The sequence below is a fragment of the Anomaloglossus baeobatrachus genome, chromosome 8, assembly GCF_048569485.1.
Source record: "Anomaloglossus baeobatrachus isolate aAnoBae1 chromosome 8, aAnoBae1.hap1, whole genome shotgun sequence".
NCBI classification, from domain to species: domain Eukaryota; kingdom Metazoa; phylum Chordata; class Amphibia; order Anura; family Aromobatidae; genus Anomaloglossus; species Anomaloglossus baeobatrachus.
In genome coordinates this window covers 114,239,976-114,264,664 of record NC_134360.1, presented here as the reverse complement: position 1 = coordinate 114,264,664, position 24,689 = coordinate 114,239,976, and the positions used below count along the sequence as shown (strand labels likewise).

At 49.3% G+C, this 24,689-nt stretch overlaps 1 protein-coding gene across 7 annotated transcripts in view; it reads right to left on the bottom strand.

The window, feature by feature from the left end:
• Window positions 1-24,689, bottom strand: part of PDE4DIP (phosphodiesterase 4D interacting protein) — a 1,984,767-nt gene that overhangs the window by 504,492 nt on the left and 1,455,586 nt on the right. For all 7 annotated transcript variants that reach the window (XM_075321961.1, XM_075321954.1, XM_075321957.1 and 4 more), the window contains one exon: window positions 2,555-2,966. In XM_075321961.1, coding sequence (XP_075178076.1) covers window positions 2,555-2,966 — 412 coding nt within the window. The remainder of the gene's footprint in view (window positions 1-2,554; window positions 2,967-24,689) is intronic.

Genomic DNA, 24,689 nt, shown 5'->3' with positions numbered 1-24,689 from the left:
ACCCGGGTGACAGATGCCATTTGAGCAAGAATTTTGGTGCCAACCTGCGTGGCAAGGTAGGGTGTATTTTTGATGAACAATATCTAAGGGACACTTTAGGGACTCCATAGATTCCTCCTTTTTGTGTCTATTATTCCTCATAAAAAGGGTGTACGTACCTTTTTTTTATGAATTCACAATTTTTTTTTAATGCATATCTAATAAACATATACCGCATTTTTCGTTTTATAAGACGCACCAAATTATAAGATACACCCCAAATTTGAAGAAGGAATATAGGAAAACATTTTTTTTTACTGTTAAAATGAGGGTCCGTCTTATAATCCTACTGCCTCTTATATTAACTCACCACGGGGGAGCGGCGGTAGTGGAGCGGCCCAGGAAGTTCCCAGAAGGCAGGGTAGGTGATGCTGCAGGCATAGTGGAGGGGGTGTGATGGCTCAGGAGAGTCAGTGTCGAAGATGCTGCTGTGGGCTCATGGGGTGTCACGGCGGTTGACGCCATTGATCTGTCGGAGGCCTTGGAAGAGGGAGTGTCATTAGTCAGTGTGCAGCAGTGGAGGGTTGGTGATACTGTGGGCTCGTGGGGTGTTGCAGCAGCGAGGAACATTGATCTGCCAGTGGGCTGCTTTGATTCTCTTGCAGTTGACGAGATTGACTTCACGAAAATGGCCGTGGAGGCGGCGTGTACGCAGATCAACACAATGGACTTCAAGAAAATGGCTGCCTAGTCCTATTTGCGCACACACCACCTCCACGGCCACTTTCTTGAAGTCGATCTCGTCAACTGCTGGAGATTCAAAGCAGCCTGCTGACAGATCAATGGTCCTTGCCACCGCGACACCCCACGAGCCCACAGTTACGCCGACCCTGCACCACCACTGCCGCTCTGGTAAGCCATATGCGGTTTGTAAAACGCATCCCCATTTTTCACCAGTTTTGGGAGAAAAAAATGTGCATTTTACAAATTGGAAAATAAAGTAATTTTAAATTGATGGAGTTTTCTAATCCGTAAGCTCTCTAAATGAAAGAAGCATTGAAATGCCTCACGCCCTCAATGTGAATTTGCACTTTTACAGCTGATCATGACTATAAACCAATAGTTAGAATTAGGTTGTCTGCTTTGAGAAAACAAAGTATATAGGATTTATATAAAATGTTCTATCTTTGGTAAGAAGTTGTGTATCTAAGGCTCCACTTTGGTTACACTTTTAGCAAAAAACATGAATGTTTAGGTTTGTTTGTATGGTTATAAGTGCATGGGGGTAGAGGGGAATAGTACAACTTTTTCTTTGTGTTAGAATAGAGGGGTTTTTTTTGCACAGGTCTAAGGTGCGAAAAATATTCAAGTTTCAAGAAGTGCAACTAGCAACTAAATCCACTAGCAACTAAGGAATATTCAATCTACAGAGAGCAAGCAGTCATATTGTCAATTACAACAAAACATATAATAAAAAGTCAATAGGAAAAGATTGTTTAGACATCTGTTATCATACGGCCGATTGTACATCATAATGCATGGATTGGCTGCGCGTCTCTTGACCTGAGCATAACCGCTTCATTTTATTTCTTTCACCCTCAGATCAGAAGACGTGCAGCCACTCTGTACATTGCGGCACAAGATGAGATCAATATTAGCAAACATTTGAAAGAGCTCCAAGGGTACCATCACACTAAACAATGTACTAGCGATTCCGAACACGATACGACCTGGTCAGGATCGCTGGTACGTCGCTACAGGGTCGCTAGTGAGCTGTCAAACAGTCAGATCTCACCAGCGACTAGCCACTAGCGACTCGTGTAACGATGCTGCGCTTGGTAACCAGGGTAAATATCATGTAACTAAGTAAAGCGCTTTGCTTGGTTACCCGATATTTACCCAGGTTACCAGCGTACACCGCTTACAGGCTGCCCACGCTTGCTCCCTGTATACATAGCCAGGGTACACATCGGGTTACTAAGCAAAGCGCTTTGCTTAGTTACCCGATATTTACCCTGGCTACATGTGCAGGGAGCCAGCGCTGGCAACCTGTAAGCAGCGTATGCTGGTAACCAGGGTAAATATCGGGTAACAAAGCAAAGCACTTTGCTTAGTTACCCGATATTTATCCTGGTTACCAGCGTACGCTGCTTACACAGAGTCAGTGCTCGTTGGTCTCCCGCAGTCAAACACGCCGATGCGTGTTGCACAGTGGCAGACCAACGAGCAAAAAATGAACCAGAACAGTGTGTAATGATCAGCGATTTTACAGCAGGGGCCAGGTCGCTGCTTAGTGTCATACACAGCGAAATCGTTGATGAGGTCACTGGTACGTCACAAAACCTGTGACTCAGCAGCGATCTCGCTATGTGAGAAGTACCCCTAAGGCAAAAGTAAGCCAATTGGTTACCAAATTAAGTAACAAGAAAGCAACAAAGACGTAATATAGCTCATTCCTGCAAAAGGAATGGTTAAAGCTGCCAGACACACAAGAGCGACCAAAGTGCTGAAATAGTGACAATTAAATAACTTGCAACAATATTAAATATTCATTACTTAAATAAAGTTTACCTACCCAGGAATAGATGCTGATTTCATCTTGCATTGATTCCCTGCATCATTTTGAAAAAGATAAAAATAAGATTCCAGTTTAGATAATCTTCTAGATAATTGCTCTAAAAATGTATAGGAGTGTGGTCCAGTTGTATCAGACTGCCAGCCCTCATCTTCTGTGAGGCTATGAGATTTGGAGGATGGACAACATTGGCTTTGTAGATTTTGCTTTAGCTTCAGAGATGTCTGTAACTGGCCCTTTAACTTCTTGACTTGCTGTTTAAGCACATTGGCATCTGATTTCTGGTCAGACAGACAAAAGTCCATGCTTTTAGAGGATGCCATATAAGTTCTTTGAGACTGGTATTGATAGTTAGAGTCCTTGTCCATCATGTGGTTGATTTCAGTAAACATATCATTATCATCTTCACATTCTGTAAAAATTAATAGATAATCATGGTGGAGATTTGTAGTTCATAATACAACCTCTTTCAATTTATCACAAAATATATACACTGCTCAAATAAATTATGGAACGACATTTCACAAATCAGATTTCGTCGAACAAAAGGTTAAAGTTGAAAAGTTGTGTGAGTAGTTAAGAACAAAATTAATGTATCAACATTCAAGTGATAAACCAATTGAAGGCTGGATTACAAATTAACCTGACATTATTGGTGGATCAAATTTGCATAAATTTCATCACAGTGACTCAATCTGGCTCAATAGTATGAATAGCTTCCACATGGCTTAATGCACTTCTCAAAACGTTTGGTGCTTTCTCCCTTAATGAGATGGGTATGATGTTTGGAGGCATCAAGTCATCACTGAGCTCCTGAGCACTTTCACTGAGTCTGTGGTGCTCTTTAGCAATGTTGGTTTCAAGTCTGGAGAACATGAGGTACAGTCAATAGCAATGTATTTATCATCGAGGAGCAGTCGACACACTCTGGCCACCCGAGGCATTGTCTTGCACCAGGGAGAACCCAGGTGTAAGGTCTGACAATGGTTCTAAAGATTTAATCCTCAGCAGTCAGGGTACCGTTGTTGTTTATGTTGTTTGCACCACCCTCCAAGGACTTGGCTATAGACCATCAATAACTCTCAACCAACATAATCATGCTGGATGATGTTGCAGGTAGCTTTATGTTCACCTTGGTGTCTCCAGACTCTTTCAGGTCTGTCACACATGCTTAGTTTGAATCTGCTCTTGTGACGCCCTGGCAAAACCAGGTAGTCACGCAATAGGCCCCCGCATAACACCTTCCCTCACCTAGGTCACATGCAGCAAACCTAAAACCCTAGTCATCCCCCTCAGGGCAAGACAGGCACACCAGTGGGCGGCACCAGGTGGTTAGGAAATGCCCACCTAGGGGTCTAGACAGCCCGGGGTGGGAAAACAAACAGATTAGGTTGTAGTTCAAGTTGAGAGGAGTGGAGGCTGGAGCTAGGTGTAGCTCTAGCAGAGGAGCAGTTCAAGTTGAACGGTGCCAGGGTCGGAGCCCTGGTACCTTGGCTAGGTGGCAGACGGTGGTCTCCGTCAGCAGGAGACGGCAAGACAGCTCGGCAGATCTGAGGAGAACCGGAATAGGGTTGGAGCCCACCGGTACCGACACCGGAGACCCGACCGGAAACCGTGCACAGAGGGGGTACTCGGACCCTGAAGCCAGGACCGGAACCAACGACCTAGCTAATCAACCGATTGAGGGCAGGATTACAGGTCCTGTCCCAACCAAAGTCCCAAAAGCAGACAATCACCCACAGAGAGGGATAGGGCAACCGCCAGGGCCCATAGATCCCACGGGTCAGCGTCAGCGGGCACGGCTCCTCAGGCACACAGAAAGCCAGGAGCAGACTCCCGTGTTCCATACCGGGAAGACTAAATGTGTCGCCCACCTGCAGCGATTGCCCCAGGGACTCCACTCCACCTTCAGGGATGCCACAGGGTCTCCACTCGTTGGTATCTCTGGCCACAGGTATGTCAGGTTTATTTACATGGGAGTTGTGACGCCACTCACGGTTTGTGGTCAGGGTTATGGGTAACCGCCACTGCAGGTTTAACGAGCGTCAGGGGCTGATTGGGTCTGCAGTCGGATGGTATGGCCTCCCGTGAGTGAGGCTGGCCCCAGGGGCTCGGGTGCGTAGAACAAAAGGTCCCAGAATAACTCAGTCTCAGTCCGGAAAGTCTTTCAACTTGTTTACTCACTTTTTGATGTTATGTGAGGTAACCCGAGCAATGCTGAGATAAACCAAGTGGAACCAGGAACTCCTTCAAGCCGATCTGAGGGTAACCATTAACTCACCTTCCTAGCACTTCTTGTTTCGGATAACCCCTGACTTGAAGCAACGTGGGGTCTATCCAGGGAAGTCACTGCTGCCTTTTCTCCCCTTTTTGGACCGTTTCCCGGCAGCGTGGACCAGGTGAGATGGCTTCTGGCTCTGTCTGCTTATGGGTCCCCCTGTTGCTGCTGAGGCTCGGACTCTAGATGGTTAGCGAGGGACCTCCAGTCCCCTCACCGACAGGTTTAGCAGATCAATAAATGGACGTCTACTCTAGGGACCTGTTCCCTGTGCGTGCTTAGTCACCAGCAGTCCCCGTACTCGACTGCCTCTCTTCTGGTGTCTTTCTGACTGACTCTCTGGTAACTGTTCTCCCCCGCTAACAGCTACTACACGGGCAGGGTCTGACTAGGGTGTCCGTGTGTCTGCGTCTCTCAACCACTGCCACACTCCACCACCAGACTGGCTCACTCCTCCTACTTTTCTTACAGTCTCTGCAGCTTGGCTTCCAGCCCCTCCCCTCCACCCCTTGACAAGAATTGAAAGCTAACCTCTTCCAGAGCCTACCCAAGGGTCCCATCTAATGGTGTTGGAGACCTGGTTGCTATGTGTCTGTGCTTACACACCCCTTTCTGGCCTTTGGAATTACCTGGAAGCACTGTCCCAGCATGGGTGCAGTACTCAGTGGTGCCTGACCAGGTCAGGGCCGCCACATTCCCCCTTGGTTATCAACAGCACGTCCTCGGACTGCAAAGACAAGAAAAATTAAATACAACTTTTCCCAAACAGGGGGGTTGTTTACATTTAAAACATACCAGATAACATACCACAACCACCCACCCATCCAGGAGGCAGGTCACCGGTCCCTTTGGTGACCAGGTCTGGGCCATCTGTATCCCAGACCTTTCCTCCAATCTTCCTCTCCTGAGGAGGGTGGTGTAAGGTAGACCCCATAAACAGGCGTACCAGCTTCCGTGTGTGGGAGAGCAGGCCCCATAAACAGGCGTGCTCCCTAGTGTTGGAGAGCAGGTCCCATAAACAGGCATGCTATCTGCTATTGGAGAGCAGGCCCCATAAACAGGCATGCTCCCTAGTGTTGGAGACCAGGCCCCAAAAACAGGCGTGCTCCCTGGTGGTGCAGAGCCATGCCCCAAAAACAGGCACACTCTGGGGGTTGGTACCTCTGTGGTAACTTTTTACAATGCGAGAGTTTGTGGCTATAGCCAGTTCATAGCCTGTTGTCTATTTTTAAAGTGCACATAACCTAGTGCTAAATAAAATAAATATATACTCAAACAGTTCGCGCAAAAGTCCTTGCGGGCACATTTTTAAACGTTACTAAACTTTCAGGAAACGGTTTTAATCTATACTTGTTAGACACTTTAAACTAAACTGTACGTTCTCTATACTGTAATGGGGGCTGACCTACACAGTACTATGCTGTCATCTGTCTGAGGCTGTGTCCTCCCACCCGGTGTATGTGTCTCAATGTGAGTGATGGGTGTACTGGGTGCTGATACTTGTGGATGTTCTTCTGATTCAGCTACACTCGGCTCTTCTAGGTTCTGAACAGGTTCTTCTTGTCCTCTAACTTCTTCACTGGGTTGAGGGAAGGTGATCACTGGAATTACTACGGCTCCATTGTATTGAGGCCAACTTGTAGGAAAATCTCTAAGCACAGTTCGGATCATCTTCTCTCTTGGTGCTTCGACTGGCGAAGGGTTGGGGACTTTTTCAGGGATTCTTAGCTGTTCAGGGCATCTCTTAAGTGATCTCTGGAATCCACAGCTGTTGTCTTTCCTCCATCTTTGCTGATGAGGCATGTCTTCTCACGGCTAGGTGTTGACGGTAACACGGTGTAGGGTTCTGCTTCCCAGTGATTGTCGAGTTTGTGATTTCTTCTCTTTATCTTGAGGACCACTTCCCCAGGCATCAAAGGAGCAGCAGGTGCATTTTGATTGTAGGCTTTTTCTTGCCTCTCCCACTGCTGGGTCAAGCTTCGCTCCACACACTCTTGTACTCTCTTGTACTGGGCCTGGCGGGTGGAATCCCAATCAGCACCTTGTAGAGGGCCTTTGGGGGTCTCAATTCCCATTTCCAGATCCACTGGCAGTCTTCCAGGTCTGGCCCTCATCAGATATGCCGGTGTGCAGTTCGTAGAACTCACGGGGACGTTGTTATACATGTCCACCAGGTGAGGCAGCTTCTCTGGCCACCGGCATCTTTCTTCCAGTGGTAGAGTTTTCAGGAGGTTGAGAACAATGTAATTCATCTTCTCACACATGCTATTGGCCTGAGCATGGTAAGGCGTCGTACGGATCTTCTTGTAGCCATAAAGGTTACAAAACACCTTGAACACCTCAGCTTCAAAGGCTGGGCCTTGGTCAGTGAGCACTTGGTCTGGGTAGCCATGTGGTCTACAAAAATGGACTTGGAAATCTCTGGCTGCAGTCTGGCCTGTCAAGTCGTTGACTGGTACTACCACTAGGAACCTGGAGTAATGATCAACTATTGTGAGGGCATAGGTGTAGCCTTGTCTGCTGGGCGCCAACTTTACATGGTCCAGGGCCACTAATTACAAGGGTTGTTTGGTTTGGATCGGCTAGAGCGGTGCTCTCTGACTGTGATGGTCTTTCCTTCTGAGATTGCATGGACCGCAGTCTCTACAGCACTTCTCCAGGGCAGCTATCATGCCCACCCAGTAGAATCTTCCTTTAAGTAGTGCCTCCAGTTTCTTCCAACCAAAGTGGCCTGCGCCATTGTGATAGGCTTCCAGCACCATCCGAGCATCCTTCTGTGGCACCACCACCTGCCACACCTTCTCATGCGTCTTTGGGTCAGTGATGCTCCTGTAGAGTTTGTCTTGGTGGATAAAAAATCGACCCCTCTCTCTCTCCACAAGTGCTGTGCTTCAGGCGGGGCTTTGGAATCAAGGCTGGTGCCAGGTTGAGTGATCAGCTTCTTCACCAAGCCAACCGCTGGATCATTCTCCTGAGTCTCCTTCCAGTTGTAGTGAGGTAGCGGATTCAGGATCACTTCTTGGTGGCTTGTGTGTGACTGCTGACACTGGTTGGCTCCATGGCGATGGAATGCTGGCAGCTCGATCTCTTCAAGGTCATCTACATCTTCACCCTCGTCTGCTAAGTGAGGCATCCTTGACAGAGCATCTGTGTTGCCATTCTTGCAACCGGCTCGATACTTGACAGTAAAATCATAATTTGCTAGTCGGGCTACCCAACATTGCTCCAAGGCACCTAATTTAGCAGTATCCATGTTGGGTTAGGGGGTTGTTGTCCATGAAGACGGTGAATTTGGTGGCTGCCAGATAGTGCTTGAATCGCTCTGTGATAGCACAGACTGTTACGGGGGGCTGTCTGATAATAACCTAAAGGAGTATCAGACAGTCAGGGTCCACCGTGCAAAGACTTTGCTGCAGACTATGGCAGAGTGCAATACCTCTGTTAACTCACAGAAGGATATAATAAGTAAGTAAAGCAATTCCTCCCTTACTTGGAGGGTGTGTGGAATGATCTCTGTTAATAATCACAGAGAGAAAGGCAATGTGTGCAAAATGGCACCTACCTAGGTCCGCTCTTCTAGTGGTGCAAAAGAGACGAACAGCAGCGTAAGCCGCACAAAGCTCCTACCTGCGTTCGCTCCACTAGTGTGCGAGGACACGAACCACTAGATATGGCACCTGCCTAGGTCCGCTCTTCTAGTGGTGCAAAAGAGACGAACAGCAGCGTAAGCCACACAAAGCTCCTACCTCTGTTCGCTCCCCTAGTGTGCGAGGATACGAACAACTGCCAGACGCAGTATAAGGAACGTTACCCTAGCGGCAACGTCCACCTACGAGTCGAATCACAAGGCCCAGCCAGACCATGTGCCTCAGGCACCTGCCTATGTCCGCTCCCCTAAGAGGTAAGGATACGGACAGCAGCCGAAGCTGTAAGGTATAAGAACGCTACCCTGCCGGTAGCGCTCACCTAGCATAGACAGAGGAATGCCTAGAGGAACGCGCACAGAGCGTCTACTCTTATGCATGAACCAAGAGGACTGAGCGCCATGCGGCGTGTGTCAGGGTCTTATATAGACTCTGTGCCTCATCCAAGATGGAGGACACCAGAGCCAATCCGCTGCCAGAACGATAGGAGTGACGTCATGCTGGCCTATCACCGATCAAGGCGTCACAAGCACATGACCAGCGACCAATCGGCATAGAAGGTGTCAGAGACATGTGACCTCGTGTCAGCGATGATGTCACCCGCACATGTGCAATGGCTCCAAGATAGGACTTAGTCTCCGGCGCTCGCACATGTGCAGTAGCAAGAAATCTGGACTTAGTCTCCAGCGCTCGCACATGTGCAGTAGCAAGAAATCTGGACTTAGTCTCCAGCGCTCGCACATGTGCAGTAGCAAGAAATCTGGACATAGTCTCCAGTGCTCGCAGCAACCGTAACAGTACCTCCCCCTCAAGGGCCCCCCTCCCGGCGACGCAGGCAATCGGCAACTAAGTCGGGAGCATGGACAGCCTCCTCAGGCTCCCAAGAGCGATGTTCCGGGCCATAGCCCTCCCAATCTATCAAGAAGAACCTTCGCCCTCTAACCATCTTAGAACCAACTATGGCTCATACCTCATAGCTAGAGCGAGAGGAATCAGAGGCAGGAGAGTGCACTTCACGAGCGTGAGGTAAAATAGCCGGCTTTAGCAGTGAGACATGGAATTTGTCATGAATCCTAAGATGGACAGGTAACTTCAATTGGTAGACTACAGGATTTACCTGTCGAAGAACCTCATAAGGACCCAGGAAGCGAGGAGCAAATTTGACAGAGCTCACTCTAAGTCTCACGTGTTTTGCAGAGCCACACAAAGTCCCCTGGAGAAAAGACAGGAGCCGGGCGAGGAAACCGATCGGACACCGTCTTCATACGGTCCTTAGCTGCTTGGATCGACTCTTGAGTCTGATCCCAAACCTCTCTGGCATTAGTTGCCCAGTCGGCCACAAGAGGAGGAGGTGCAGCAGCGGGAAACGGTACCGGTACCCTAGGGTGTTGCCCATTATTGAGTACGAACGGTGTCTGCCCAGTGGCCTCAGCCAGCGAATTGTTAAGGGCAAATTCTGCCCAGGGTAGGAGGGAGGACCAGTTATCGTGGTTCTCAGCAACAAAGTGTCGAAGGTATATAATCATAGATTGATTGGTACGTTCAACCAAACCATTGGTCTCCGGATGGTATGCCGAAGAGAGATTCAACTCAATTTGCAGAAGGCTACAAAGATCTCGCCAGAAACGGGAAGTAAATTGCAGGCCTCTATCACAAATGATACGATCTGGCATCCCGTGAAGCCTAAAGACATGCTTGAGGAATAGTTTGGCTAGTACCCTGGAAGATGGGATTCTCGATAACGGTACGAGATGAACCATCCGGGAGAAATGGTCCGTAATGACCCACACAAATCTATGTCCCTGTGAACATGGAAGATCACCCACAAAGTCCATGCCTACCACCTCCCATGGTCTATCTGGCACTGGTAAAGGATGCAAGAGCCCAGCCGGTCTCTACCGTAATGGACGGTTGCGAGCACATGAGTAGCAGGAACCGACATATCTCTTGACGTGGCTGGCTAAGTGTGGCCACCAATACCACCTCTCCAGTAACTCTCGTGTCCGCCTAATACCAAAATGCCCACCCACCTTTGAGGTGTGGGCCCATGACAGTATATCATTCTGTCGATCAGGCGGAACAAAGGTCTTGCCCGGTGGGATTTGGTCTAACGTCACAGGGGAGAGCGTATGAAAAACCCTGGAGGGAAGGATAAGACGAGGTTCGTCAATCTCTTCCTGGGTAGAAAGCATAGAGCGAGACAGGGCGTCTGCCTTGTTATTCTTACTCCCAGACAGATAGTTGATGGAGAAGTGAAAGCGGGAGAAAAACAAGGACCAGCGGGCTTGGCGAGGATTCAGACGCTGAGCGGTTTGTAAGTACGTCAGATTCTTATGGTCTGTATAGACCTGGAAAGGATGTTTCGCTCCTTCCAGCAAGTGACGCCACTCCTCCAAGGCTAATCTCAAGGCGAGCAGTTCCCTATCCCCAATGGTATAGTTTCTCTCTGCCGGTGAAAAGGTTTTAGCAAAGAAGAAACACGGCCTTTTTCTACCTGCACCGTTCTTTTGATACAAGACCGCACCAGCACCCACTGAAGAGGCATCAACCTCTAAGAGGAAGGGCTTACTCTCATCGGGTCTTTGAAGAACGGGAGAAGTTGAAAAGTGTCTTTTTACTGCCTCAAAAGCCTGCGATGTCTCAGTAGACCAGGCTTTGGGATTAGCACCTTTCTTAGTCAAGGCCACCAAAGTAGAAAAATGGGGTATGAACTGCCTGTAATAATTTATGAATCCTAAGAAGCGTTGCACCGCCTTCAAGGAATGAGGCTCGGACCATTGCAGGACAGCAGAGAGCTTCGCAGGATCCATAGCCAGGCCCTCTTGTGAGATAATGTAACCCAAAAAAGGCAATGAGGACTGCTCGAATACACATTTCTCGAGTTTAGCAAACAATGAGTGCTCCCTTAAACGGGAAAGGACACGAACGACATCCTGACGATGAGTCTCCAGATCAGGAGAAAAAATCAGGATGTCGTCCAGATACACCACTACTGAGGATAACAGTAAATCCCTGAACACATCGTTTACGAAGTCCTGAAATACTGCGGGTGCATTACATAACCCAAAAGGCATGACGAGGTATTCATAGTGACCGTCTCGGGTGTTAAAAGCGGTCTTCCATTCGTCACCCTTTCGAATTCGTACCAAGTTATACGCACCCCGCTGATCCAACTTCGTAAAAACTTGAGCTCCTCTCAGTCTGTCAAAGAGCTCCGAAATTAAAGGTAATGGGTATTTGTTCTTTATTGTGATTGCGTTGAGACCCCTGTAATCTATGCAGGGACGCAAATCACCCTCTTTCTTCCGAACAAAGAAAAACCCAGCTCCCGCGGGAGAGACAGACTTACGAATGAACCCCTTCTCTAAACTCTCTCTTATATAGGTCGACATGGCCTCCGACTCAGGTATCGACAGGGGGTAAACCCTGCCTTTAGGTGGAACCGAACCTGGGATAAGGTCTATGGCACAGTCATACGGCCTATGGGCTGGAAGAACCTCAGCACCCTGTTTGGAGAACACGTCAGCGAAATCCAAATAGGGTGTAGGTATGGGAGAGAGATCAGTTGATGCAACCGCAACGACCTTAGGTGGTAAGGGAAGACATCGGGACTGACATTTCGAACCCCAACTAATAATGCTGTCAGACTCCCAGTCAATGTGAGGAGCATGAGTCCGAAGCCATGGAAGACCCAGAAGGACGTCGTCTATACCCTCAGGCAAAACAAGAAAAGAAATCTCCTCTATGTGACCCTGAGACAGGGAAAGGCGCAAGGGAACTGTCCTCAATGTAATGGAGTCAGACAACATAGTTCCATTAACAACACGGACAGGAATAGGCGCCTCTAACATGATAGAGGGAATATTGTGTCCCTTTACAAATCCTGAGGACACAAAAGTCCCGTCAGCTCCGGAATCCACAAAAGCCATAATAGGCCATGTATTCTCAGATAACGAGAGCTGACCTGGGATACAACACTTAGAGGATGCAGAAGACGTCTCTAGTAACCCCCCTCTAATGGTTACTAGGCCAGGGAGTTTCCCTGACGACTAGGACACTTGTTGGCATAGTGCCCAGCCTGACGACATACGTAACATATAGGAGGACCAGACTTGCGTAGTCTGGAGAACGTATGACCTAACTCCATAGGAGTGGGAGATGTTTCAGATGCTGAGGAAGATGGTAGTGGACCCTCAACAACTGGAATAGCCCGATGCTTAGGGCGTGAGGAAGAGACCTCGAGTCTACGTTCCTTATGGCGTACATCGATCCTCGTTGCTACTGTGATCAAGTCCTCCAGAGAAGCAGGGACCTCACGAGTAGCAAGAGCATCCTTGACATAGCCTGCCAACCCTCTCCAGAAGATAGGAATCAACACCTTCTCTGGCCAATCTAGTTCTGCCACCAGAGTTCTAAAAGCAATGGCATAAGAACTAGTGGATAACGAACCCTGAGATAGATCTAACAGTCTCAGGGCCGCATCATGGGTAACCTGCGGACCCATGAATACCGCCTTAAGAGCATCAAGAAAGTCTTGATGTCTCAGAGTAACCACATCAGAGCGCTCCCATAGGGGAGTCGCCCATTCTAAGGCTTTGTCCTGAAGTAAGGAGATGATAAAGCCTACTCTGGACCTCTCCGTAGAGAAGCGAGAAGAGTTGACCTCTAGGTGTATCTGACACTGACTAATGAAACCACGACATGATCTGGCATCACCAGAATATCTGTTTGGCAGAGCAAGTCGAGGATCATGTGCAGCTGTCACCATGGTCTGAGGTTTATCCTCTATACTCTTGAGCCGTGACTCAAGTACTTGTATGTAACGATGTAACTGCTGAAATTCTGCCATAACTGCCAGACCCTTGGCTCAGTCCTAATGTTACGGGGGGCTGTCTGATAATAACCTAAAGGAGTATCAGACAGTCAGGGTCCACCGTGCAAAGACTTTGCTGCAGACTATGGCAGAGTGCAATACCTCTGTTAACTCACAGAAGGATATAATAAGTAAGTAAAGCAATTCCTCCCTTACTTGGAGGGTGTGTGGAATGATCTCTGTTAATAATCACAGAGAGAAAGGCAATGTGTGCGAAATGGCACCTACCTAGGTCCGCTCTTCTAGTGGTGCAAAAGAGACGAACAGCAGCGTAAGCCGCACAAAGCTCCTACCTGCGTTCGCTCCACTAGTGTGCGAGGACACGAACCACTAGATATGGCACCTGCCTAGGTCCGCTCTTCTAGTGGTGCAAAAGAGACGAACAGCAGCGTAAGCCGCACAAAGCTCCTACCTCTGTTCGCTCCCCTAGTGTGTGAGGATACGAACAACTGCCAGACGCAGTATAAGGAACGTTACCCTAGCGGCAACGTCCAACTACGAGTCGAATCACAAGGCCCAGCCAGACCATGTGCCTCAGGCACCTGCCTATGTCCGCTCCCCTAAGAGGTAAGGATACGGACAGCAGCCGAAGCTGTAAGGTATAAGAACGCTACCCTGCCGGTAGCGCTCACCTAGCATAGACAGAGGAATGCCTAGAGGAACGCGCACAGAGCGTCTACTCTTATGCATGAACCAAGAGGACTGAGCGCCATGCGGCGTGTGTCAGGGTCTTATATAGACTCTGTGCCTCATCCAAGATGGAGGACACCAGAGCCAATCCGCTGCCAGAACGATAGGAGTGACGTCATGCTGGCCTATCACCGAGCAAGGCGTCACAAGCACATGACCAGCGACCAATCGGCATAGAAGGTGTCAGAGACATGTGACCTCGTGTCAGCGATGATGTCTTCCGCACATGTGCAATGGCTCCAAGATAGGACTTAGTCTCCGGCGCTCGCACATGTGCAGTAGGAAGAAATCTGGACATAGTCTTCAGTGCTCGCAGCAACCGTAACACAGACCATGGCCAGGAACTCTAGCTTGAATGAGCTATAGTTTTCTGGGTTTCTTTCAGTAGGCCGAAGCTTTCTGCTGGCATAAGCGATCACACGTTCCTTGCCTTTCTGTACCTGTGAACGCACGGGTGCCAGCCCCACATTACTGGCATCGGTATACAGCACAAATGGTAGACTATAATCAGGGTAGGCTAGGATCTCTTCACCTGTCAGGGCCCCTTTCATTTGTCTGAAAGAGTGTTCTTCTGCTACTCTCCAGTTAAACGGTGGGCTGTAGGTTTTTCCCTTCTTTGCTTGGCCTACCAGGAGCTCTTACAAAGGCACTGCCATCTTCGTATAGCCCTTGTTGAACCTTCTGCAGTAGCCCACCAGGCCAAGGAACTGACGTACCTCCCGGACGGTGGTGGGTGTGGGCCATTTCTGGATGACAGTGACCTTCTCTGGGTCCGGTGCTACTCCTTCCTCACTGACCACATGACCTAGGTATTGGACCTTTGGCTTTAGCAAATGGCACTTGGATGGCTTCAGCTTCATCCCATATCGGGATAGTGCTTCAAAGACTTCAGCCAGGTGTTTCAGGTGGTCCTCATAGGTCTTGGAGTACACGATGACGTCATCCACGTAGAGCAAGATGGTCTCAAAGTTGAGGTGCCCCAGGCAGCACTCCATCAACCTCTGGAAGGTCCCGGAGGCGTTGCATAGTTCAAATGGCATGCTCTTGAACTCACAGAAGCCCATGGGGGTGGTAAAGGCTGTTTTTTCTCGATCCTCTTCTGCTACAGATACTTGCCAGTAGCCACTAGTGAGATCTAGGGTAGAAAAATAGTTAGAGGCCTTTAGGGCAGCGAGGGATTCCTCTATCCATGGCAAAGGGTAGGCATCCTTGTGTTTTATCTGATGTATCCGTCTATAGTCCACACACATCCTCATTGTGCCATCCTTCTTTTTTACCAGGACCAGGGGAGCCGCCCAAGGGTTGCAACTGTCCCTAATGACTCCTGCCTCTTTCATGTCCTTCAGCATGTCCTTAGTGCGCTGTAATGGGCTGGTGGTATAGGCCTATGTCTTTCCTTAATGGGAGGATGACTGCCTGTGGGTATGTGATGTTGCCCACCTCTGATTCTACCAAAGTCTGGTGGGTTCTTACTAAAGACCTGGTCGTATTCCTGCACGACCCGGTGAACCCCTTGTTTCTGGTAAGTGGGGGTAGAGTCAGTTCCCACATGGAGTTTTGCGGCACCAGTCTTCTAACTGTTTTTGGGAGGTCTCGTCCTCTTTTGAGTCAGCTTGTGTCAGGGCACCTATAAGTTGTATAGCCTTGTTTGGGCAAGTGAACAGTTTGGCAATGGTAGCGTATCTTGGTAGTCTGGCTTCCTCTTCCCCACAGTTCACTACTCGTACAGGTACCCTTCCCTAGTGTACATCAAGTACTCCTCTGGCTGTCAGGATGGTGGGCCAGTGTACTGAATGAGAGGGTTCTACTACAGCCTGGTAATCCCATCCTCTGAGACCTACCGCTGCTCTACACCACGACATCATCTCGCTCCGTGGGGGTATCACAATGGGGTTAGCATCTATCACTCGTACATTACCAATTTCCCCGCCAATATAGTTTACCTGTTGCTTCCTCAGGATGACTTGGATCTCTTTTTGCAGGGCTCTCCGTTGTCCGCCCTCAACACCCTCAGCGATCTGGTGAGGCAACAACAACACTTCTCCTGGGCAATTTTCTATGACATTTGTGCCTAAAATAATTTGTGAATTCCTTTCCCTTGCATCATTATCTACAATAATCAGTCCTTGTCCCTTCATTTCCTGCCTTCCCACCTTTATGGTTACCTCTTTGACCCCAATCTGGTCTATAGGTTGTCCATTAGCTGCATAGATGGTAAGGTCAGGGTCCGGTCATCGGAGATCTTTGTCCGACCAAAACCTGCGATAAAGGACATACGGGATTGTCGTTACCTGGGAACCGGTGTCCAATATTGCTAAGGTTGGGATCCTGTCCAGGGTGATGGACAGGACCGGTCATCCACCCACATACTGATCACAGCAGTCAGCTGGGCCTGGTTTTCTTAATCCTGAGGACTGGCTCTTGGCCCCAGGTTTGGCCCGTTTAAAGGACAGACCCTCGCATAATGGCCTGCTTCCTGGCAACGGTGGCAAATGGGTTGTCTGGACGAGTCATAGTGATCAATGCTCCTCCCTCAGGATGTGGGACCTCTTCTCCCCAGCATCCAGGGGACGTCCCTTGGGCTGTCAGCTAGCAGGATCCTATGTGGGGTTTTGGATTCTGGTGGAAGTTGCATCGCTTTCAAGATCCGGGCGACGTCCTTACTGAGTTGTTGTACTTGGGAGGACCGGTTATCTGTGACTTCTTCTGAGGTTACGAGTCCTTTTGCAGCTACCAGGGCCTGCAAGGAGGATTCTGCTCCGATAGTCGGGGTGCTGGTAGACCATGCTGGTTGGATGGGGTCTGTGTCAGCGGGGGGTTGAAGTGCTTTCACGGCCCTGTCTTTCAGAATAGCAAAGTCCACATCACTGTGTCCCAGGGACCATAGGCTCATCTGTTTTTTATCCTCCGAGGAGTGCAGGCTCTGCAAGAACTGTTCTGTCATCATCCTGTTTCCCTCCTGATCACCTACAGGGTCCTCGAGCTTGAGAGCCCGCAGTGCGGCTTGCAGCCTGAGGGCATAATCTCTTATGCTATGTTGGGGCTTCTGGCGGCAGTTATAGAAGCCCATTCTCAGCTCTGCCTCTGTGCGGTTTTCAAAGGCAGCTTTCAATTTGGCAAAAATGGTTTCTACAGAGCCCCGGTCATCACTGGTCCAGACCTCAGCCTCTAATTCTGCTGCTCCAGTCAGTTGCCCCAGCACCACTGCGGCCCTCTGCTTGCCGGTCATTGTGTACAAGTCCAGCAGGGTGCCGATCTTCTTTTTAAATGCGGTCAGGGTGTCTGCTTTGCCAGCGTATTGGGGCAGCCAGGTCACCCCTGGGACGTACGGTAAGGAGATCGGCATAATTAGGGAGATTTCGGCCGGCGCAGCTGCGACCGCCGCTCCGGACATAGGCACCGCTGCGTTCACCGCGCAGGGGCCAGGCATCGCTTGGGCTGTGTCGCCCTGGCTGGTGGCATTAGTACTCACGGCGTCCATCTTCCCTCCGAGTTCCTTTTCAGGTCACCTCCTCCTCTTGTGGGGTCAGAACGTTCCGGGGATTCTGAGACAACCACTCCTCTTCGTGGGAGGTTACCTTTTCATCTGCGCGGGCTGTAGCTTTTAAAATCACGCGCTTTTAACAGCAACAAAATGGCGGCGGTTCAAATTTTTCGATCGGACTGCTGAGGCGCACTGTCACCTATCTAGTCCTTGATCCTGTTCGTGACGCCAGAAACGATGTGTCGCCCACCTGCAGAGATCGCCCCAGGGACTCCATTCCACCTTCATGGATGCCACAGGGTCTCCACTCATTGGTATCTCTGGCCACAGGTATGTCAGGTTTATTTACATGGGAGTCGTGACGCCACTCACGGTTTGTGGTCAGGGTTATGGGTGACCGCCACTGCAGGTTTAACGAGCGTCTGGGGCTGATGGGGTCTGCAGTCGGATGGTATAGCCTCCCGTGAGTGAGGCTGGCCCCAGGGGCTCGGGTGCGTAGAACAAAAGGTCCCAGAATAACTCAGTCTCAGTCCGGAAAGTCTTTCAACTTGTTTACTCACTTTTTGATGTTATGTGAGGTAATCCGGGTGATGCTGAGAGAAACCAAGTGGAACCAGGAACTCCTTCAAGCCGATCTGAGGGTAACCATTAACTCGCCTTCCTAGCACTTCTTGTTTCGGATAACCCCTGACTTGAAGCAACGTGGGGTCTATCCAGGGAAGTCGCTGCTGCCTTTTCTCCCCTTTTTGGACTGTTTGCCAGCAGTGTGGACCAGGTGAGATGGCTTCTGGCTCTGTCTCCTTATGGGTCCCCCTGTTGCTGCTGTGTCTCGGACTCTAGATGTTTGGCGAGGGACCTCCAGTCCCCTTACCGGCAGGTTTAGCAGATCAATAAATGGATGTCTACTCTAGGGACCTGTTCCCTGTGCGTGCTTAGTCACCAGCAGTCCTCGTACTCGACTGCCTCTCTTCAGGTGTTTTTCTGACTGACTCTCTGGTAACTGTTCTTCCCCGCTAACAGCTAACAGCTACTACACGTGCAGGGTCTGACTAGGGTGTCCGTGTGTCTGCGTCTCTCAGCCACTGCCGCACTCCACCCCCAGACTGGCTCACTCCTCCTACTTTTCTTACAGCCTCTGCAGCTTAGCTTCCAGCGCCTCCCCTCCACCCCTTGACAAGAATTGAAAGCTAGTCTCTTCCAGAGGCTACCCAAGGGTCCCATCTAATAGTGTTGGAGACCTGGTTGCTATGTGTCTGTGCGTACACACCCCTTTCTGGCCTTTGGAATTACCTGGAAGCACTGTCCCAGCATGGGTACAGTACTCAGTGGTGCCTGACCAGGTCAGGGGCGCCACATAAACACACAACCACAACTAGTGAAGATGAAAAATAAGGAGCGCTGATAGTGTAATACCAACAGATCAGTGAGGTAGATCAGGAAAAATACACTCACCTGAAATGGTTGTGATAGTCACAACCACTGATAGAGCATAGGATGATGGCGTCTGCTGCAGCCCCACGTGGATGTGCATACAAATCAGAGTGAAAAGGGGGTTAATGCCGCGCATCAGCCAAAATGAAGATGTAGCACGTTGATGTTATAAACGTATTCTTTTATTCCATCGGTCTGTGCGTTTCGAGGATATACCTCTTCTTCAGGACCAGTGCATCAACATAGTATCACTATGTTGATGCACTGGTCCTGAAGAAGAGGTATATCCTCGAAACGCGTAGACCGATGGAATAAAAGAATACGTTTATAACATCAACGTGCTACATCTTCATTTTGGCTGATGCGCGGCATTAACCCCCTTTTCACTCTGATTTGTATGCACAACTAGTGAAGAGGAAGAGACGGCGACCACCAGCCCGGGTGGGGGACCAGAGTACAACCGGCCGCGGCGGCCGGCCACCAGCACCTTGGTTTACCAAAAGACTTGTGTGATTCATTTAATTGTGAGTAACCAAACATCCCCTGGTCCATCCGGGCGCGAAAGCCCCTGTCATCGCCTTACCCTGCACAGAGACACTGTGCCCCGGGGCAACCATCCCTACCCACGGAGGCGTTAACATCCGGCTACCATTACATCTCCCCCGGGTATCCCACAACAGCAGCGGTGGTGTCCCACTTCACCACACACTGTGGATGGCGTCACGAAATGAATACAGCCAAGGCCGTACAACTACGTCCCCCTTTTCATTCGGTGTGTCTGCGTAACCCCCGGGTCCGGAGGATCCCTCGAGCCACACAGCGGGTCCGGATCCGAGCAGCCCAGCTGCGGACATGGGGGCAGCACACCCCGAAACTTGGCGTCACAAACAGGATTCAAACCCATCCACCTACCTGGTGGAAGTGCGCCTTGAATTGGACAGTCAGCAGTAATCCGATGAAAAATTTTCAGAAATCACCATTTTTGGCACGAAAAACTACAGCCCGGCATCTTCTTCCCCGAGAAAGGGCGCAAAGCTGAAGTCCCGCCCCCTGGGAACACGGCCGGAAGGAAACAACACCCTGAGGCCAAAAACGAAACTAACCTGCCACACAAGGGAGGGCTTGCAAAAGACCAAGGGGGTGAAGCGGGAAGATGTCCACGCCTAACCCTGATGGCGGAGCCATGCCGACCGCTGGAATGGCGGCGCCCCAAGGCGGAGTGGTGATTCCCGCAGAAGAACACGAATCAGATCCCTTACCAATGGGAACCGCTGCCTGGCTGGAGCGGGAGCTGGCGAGATTCTGTGTCCGGGTGCAATCGCAGTCGCTCCAGCAGGTGCTGGAATGGAAAGCGGATGTCCAGAGAATGGTGGCCGTGGTGTGGGCCCATGAGAGCCGAGCCGCCCATACAGCACCGCGTCGGGAGAGAGGTACCAAGACCATCCCAACCTCGTTGACCTGCCCAGAGCCGAAGCCTGTTCCCTACGTGGTGGGAGAGTGCCGGCCGGCACAGCTGCCCGGAGCGACAGTATCACCTGCTATACTACCGCCATTCCCGATAGAAGTTCAGAGTTCTGGGATGCATTGCAGCTGGTCCAGGAGTGCTGAATCCAGGGTGCCGAGTGAGCCATACGGCCCCATGCAGCAGTGGTAGCAGAATCCCGGCTACCCCAGTTGTGCAAGTCCCTGTTGGGACCGTTCCCAGTTTGAAAAAGTTACAAAATGGACCATGGCCGTGAACTGACAGGCCAACCTAAAAACTATTCGGCTTTGTAAATAGTCCCTGACCAACCTTCTTACCCTGCTGAGAGGCTGATTGGAGGAAAGGACTGCGGTAGAGTCGGCCGAGGCCCAGCCACCACTAAAACCGGTGACTACCCTCCGGGTCAGCGGTACCCTGGACGTGGGGCACTTGAAAAAGACTGCCAGGTAAGGAACTTTTTACCCGGCCCGTAAGGGCAACAGCCGGACCTGACCTGACCAGGACTTGGGCAAGGGGTGCGCACCATTGCTTAGCGGTGGCACCAGGGGGCAGGATGTTTTGGGTGGGGGTGATGTGAGAAGGACCCAGTCCGTCCTGTCCCGGTTTTAAATGTGTAACGTTTAAGAAAAGTGCCTCCCGTAAGGGAAGAAAAGAAACAATGTATTCAATGTTAGTATGTTTGTAAACTGTTCCTTTTCCTATTTTCAGTTCCTGTTAAATAAATGTTGGTGGTCGGACAGCCCGCGGACGGTCTGTATCCTTAGTATCATAGTTTTTAAGGTTGAAGGGAGACTCTAAGTCCATCTAGTTCAACCCGTAGCCTAACATGTTGATCCAGAGGAAGGCAAAAAAAAAACAATGTGGCAAACAAGTTCCAATGGGGAAAAAAATTCCTTCCTGACTCCACATACGGCAATCAGACTAGTTCCCTGGATCAAATAAGGAATAACGTTTGGAACACCATTCTAAGTCTGAACTGGGTGCAAAAACCTAAAAAAAACATCACTATGGGGAGATAAGGTATGCACACCAGTGACTATGTAAGGGGAATACATGAAATAGCAGAAACTGCTGTGTGAATACTGACTTGAAAAATCCAATAGCTATATGTAAGAGTGAAAATGTGAAAAAATGGAATCTGCATTACTGCCATGAACATATGAATCAAGAGAAATTTAGCTACTGAATTGATCAATGCAATAGAGCCCCAACACTACGCCAAAGTATTTCTCTACGTTGGGGTCCCTAGCTTGTGTGTGTCCTCTCATGCAGTTAAAAAACTTACCGTGTATGGGAAGCTGAGACCCAGGCTATTTATGCGTATGATATGGATTGGCAATAGGAGTGGTTGGGGAGGGTTCACAAACGAAAAACTACTAACAAATAATGGAATAACGTTTGGAACACCATTCTAAGTCTGAACTGGGTGCAAAAACCTAAAAAAACATCACTATGGGGAGATAAGATATGCACACCAGTGACTATGTAAGGGGAATACATGAAATAGCAGAAACTGCTGTGTGAATACTGACTTGAAAAATCCAATAGCTATATGTAAGAGTGAAAATGTGAAAAAATGGAATCTGCATTACTGCCATGAACATATGAATCAAGAGAAATTTAGAGCCCCAACACTACGCCAAAGTATTTCTCTACGTTGGGGTCCCTAGCTTGTGTGTGTCCTCTCATGCAGTTAAAAAACTTACCGTGTATGGTAGTGTTGGGGCTCTATTGCATTGATCAATTCAGTAGCTAAATTTCTCTTGATTCATATGTTCATGGCAGTAATGCAGATTCCATTTTTTCACATTTTCACTCTTACATATAGCTATTGAATTTTTCAAGTCAGTATTCCCGCAGCAGTTTCTGCTATTTCATGTATTCCCCTTACATAGTCACTGGTGTGCATACCTTATCTCCCAATAGTGATGTTTTTTTAGGTTTTTGCACCCAGTTCAGACTTAGAATGGTGTTCCAAACGTTATTCCTTATTTGTTAGTAGTTTTTCGTTTGTGAACCCTCCCCAACCACACCTATTGCCAATCCATATCATACGCATAAATAGCCTGGGTCTCAGCTTCCCATACACGGTAAGTTTTTTTAACTGCATGAGAGGACACACACAAGCTAGGGACCCCAACGTAGAGAAATACTTTGGCATAGTGTTGGGGCTCTATTGCATTGATCAATTCAGTAGCTAAATTTCTCTTGACTCATATGTTCATGGCAGTAATGCAGATTCCATTTTTTCACATTTTCACTCTTACATATAGCTATTGGATTTTTCAAGTCAGTATTCACACAGCAGTTTCTGCTATTTCATGTATTCCCCTTACATAGTCACTGGTGTGCATACCTTATCTCCCCATAGTGATGTTTTTTTAGGTTTTTGCACCCAGTTCAGACTTAGTATGGTGTTCCAAACGTTATTCCTTATTTGTTAGTAGTTTTTCATTTGTGAACCCTCCCCAACCACACCTATTGCCAATCCATATCATACGCATATGACTCGCCCACCCCAGGGCTATGGGACACCCGGTGCCGGGCAGGACTAGTCCGGTGGTAGTCAGTGGTGGCTGGGCCCGGCTCCGTGGCCCTGGTGGGTGTCAGTAGAATATGTGGCTTCAGTGACTTGGTGAATAAAGTTTGTGTTCGTGACGCCACCTGTGGTATGCGGCTATTAAGCCGCCGCTGCTGTGTAAGGCCTCCGGGGTGATGAAGTGGCAGCAATGATGATACTGCTCCCCACAGGTGGAGCAATGCCCGGGGCACTGTTGGTGCTCGTGAGAGTCTATGGTGTAGTGGAAGTCTAAGCAGCAAAAAAAACAGAGACCACTCCAAGGATGCAGTTCAAGTTCTTTACTCACAATTCTTGTCAAAGCCGGCAGGAACCCTTGGACTGCTGGGACCACTGTCAGGGACCTCCGCTGTTTCTGGGTGATTCTTGGAGCAAAACCCGGTGCCCTTCTCTTAAGTGTCTCTGTCTTCTGCTGTCTTCCTAAGCCTTGCCTTTTATAGGGTAAACCTGGCTTGGCCTCCACTACAGCCTCCAGGCTGGGGGGGTCACCTGTCGGATGATTATCCCTTTTCTAGAGGTGCTGCTTTAGGCTGTGGCCCGGGGAGTCTACAACTTTCCCTGGGCCTCGGTTTTTACTGTTTGGAGATGATTTTTGCACTCCTCCGGTTTTTAGGGACCGTCCCCTGTTGCAGCTTGATCCCTCCACCGATGTTCCTGTGGAACAGGTCACCGCAGCTCTACATATACCCGTGGCCCTGGGACCCCTTCTGTTCTCTGCTTGGTGGCACCTGGACCCTCTGAGTCCCAGGATCTTCACCAGGAAGCGTCTCTTTCTTCTTTTCAGCTCCTGACTGACTTGGAGCTCTCTTTCCTTTCACTTCTCCTCCTTGCCTGCCTCCTGCAGGCCTCCTTCTCCTTCCCCTCCCTCTCTTCGACTGCCTAAACTTGACCTTCCTTTCTTTGTCTGCTCTCATGTGGCTCCTCCCACCTCCCCAGTTGCCCTGATCTACCCTATAGGAGCAGGGATGGGTCTTACGGCCCCTCCCAGCATGCAGCATGGGAGGGTAACTGCCACTATCCCTGGTCCCAGTGTGTTCCTAGCAATGGGTGTAGTGTGGATTTACCAGGGGACCGGTGTTCACTCCCTTCCTCACCCAGAATGGGCATCACACCGCTGGATGGGGTGCAATGACCTGTGGCGACGGAAGCCTCAGGGGCGCCACACATAAATAGCCTGGGTCTCAGCTTCCCATACACGGTAAGTTTTTTAACTGCATGAGAGGACACACACAAGCTAGGGACCCCAACGTAGAGAAATACTTTGGCGTAGTGTTGGGGCTCTATTGCATTGATCAATTCAGTAGCTAAATTTCTCTTGATTCATATGTTCATGGCAGTAATGCAGATTCCATTTTTTCACATTTTCACTCTTACATATAGCTATTGGATTTTTCAAGTCAGTATTCACACAGCAGTTTCTGCTATTTCATGTATTCCCCTTACATAGTCACTGGTGTGCATACCTTATCTCCCCATAGTGATGTTTTTTTAGGTTTTTGCACCCAGTTCAGACTTAGAATGGTGTTCCAAACGTTATTCCTTATTTGTTAGTAGTTTTTCGTTTGTGAACCCTCCCCAACCACACCTATTGCCAATCCATATCATACGCATAAATAGCCTGGGTCTCAGCTTCCCATACACGGTAAGTTTTTTAACTGCATGAGAGGACACACA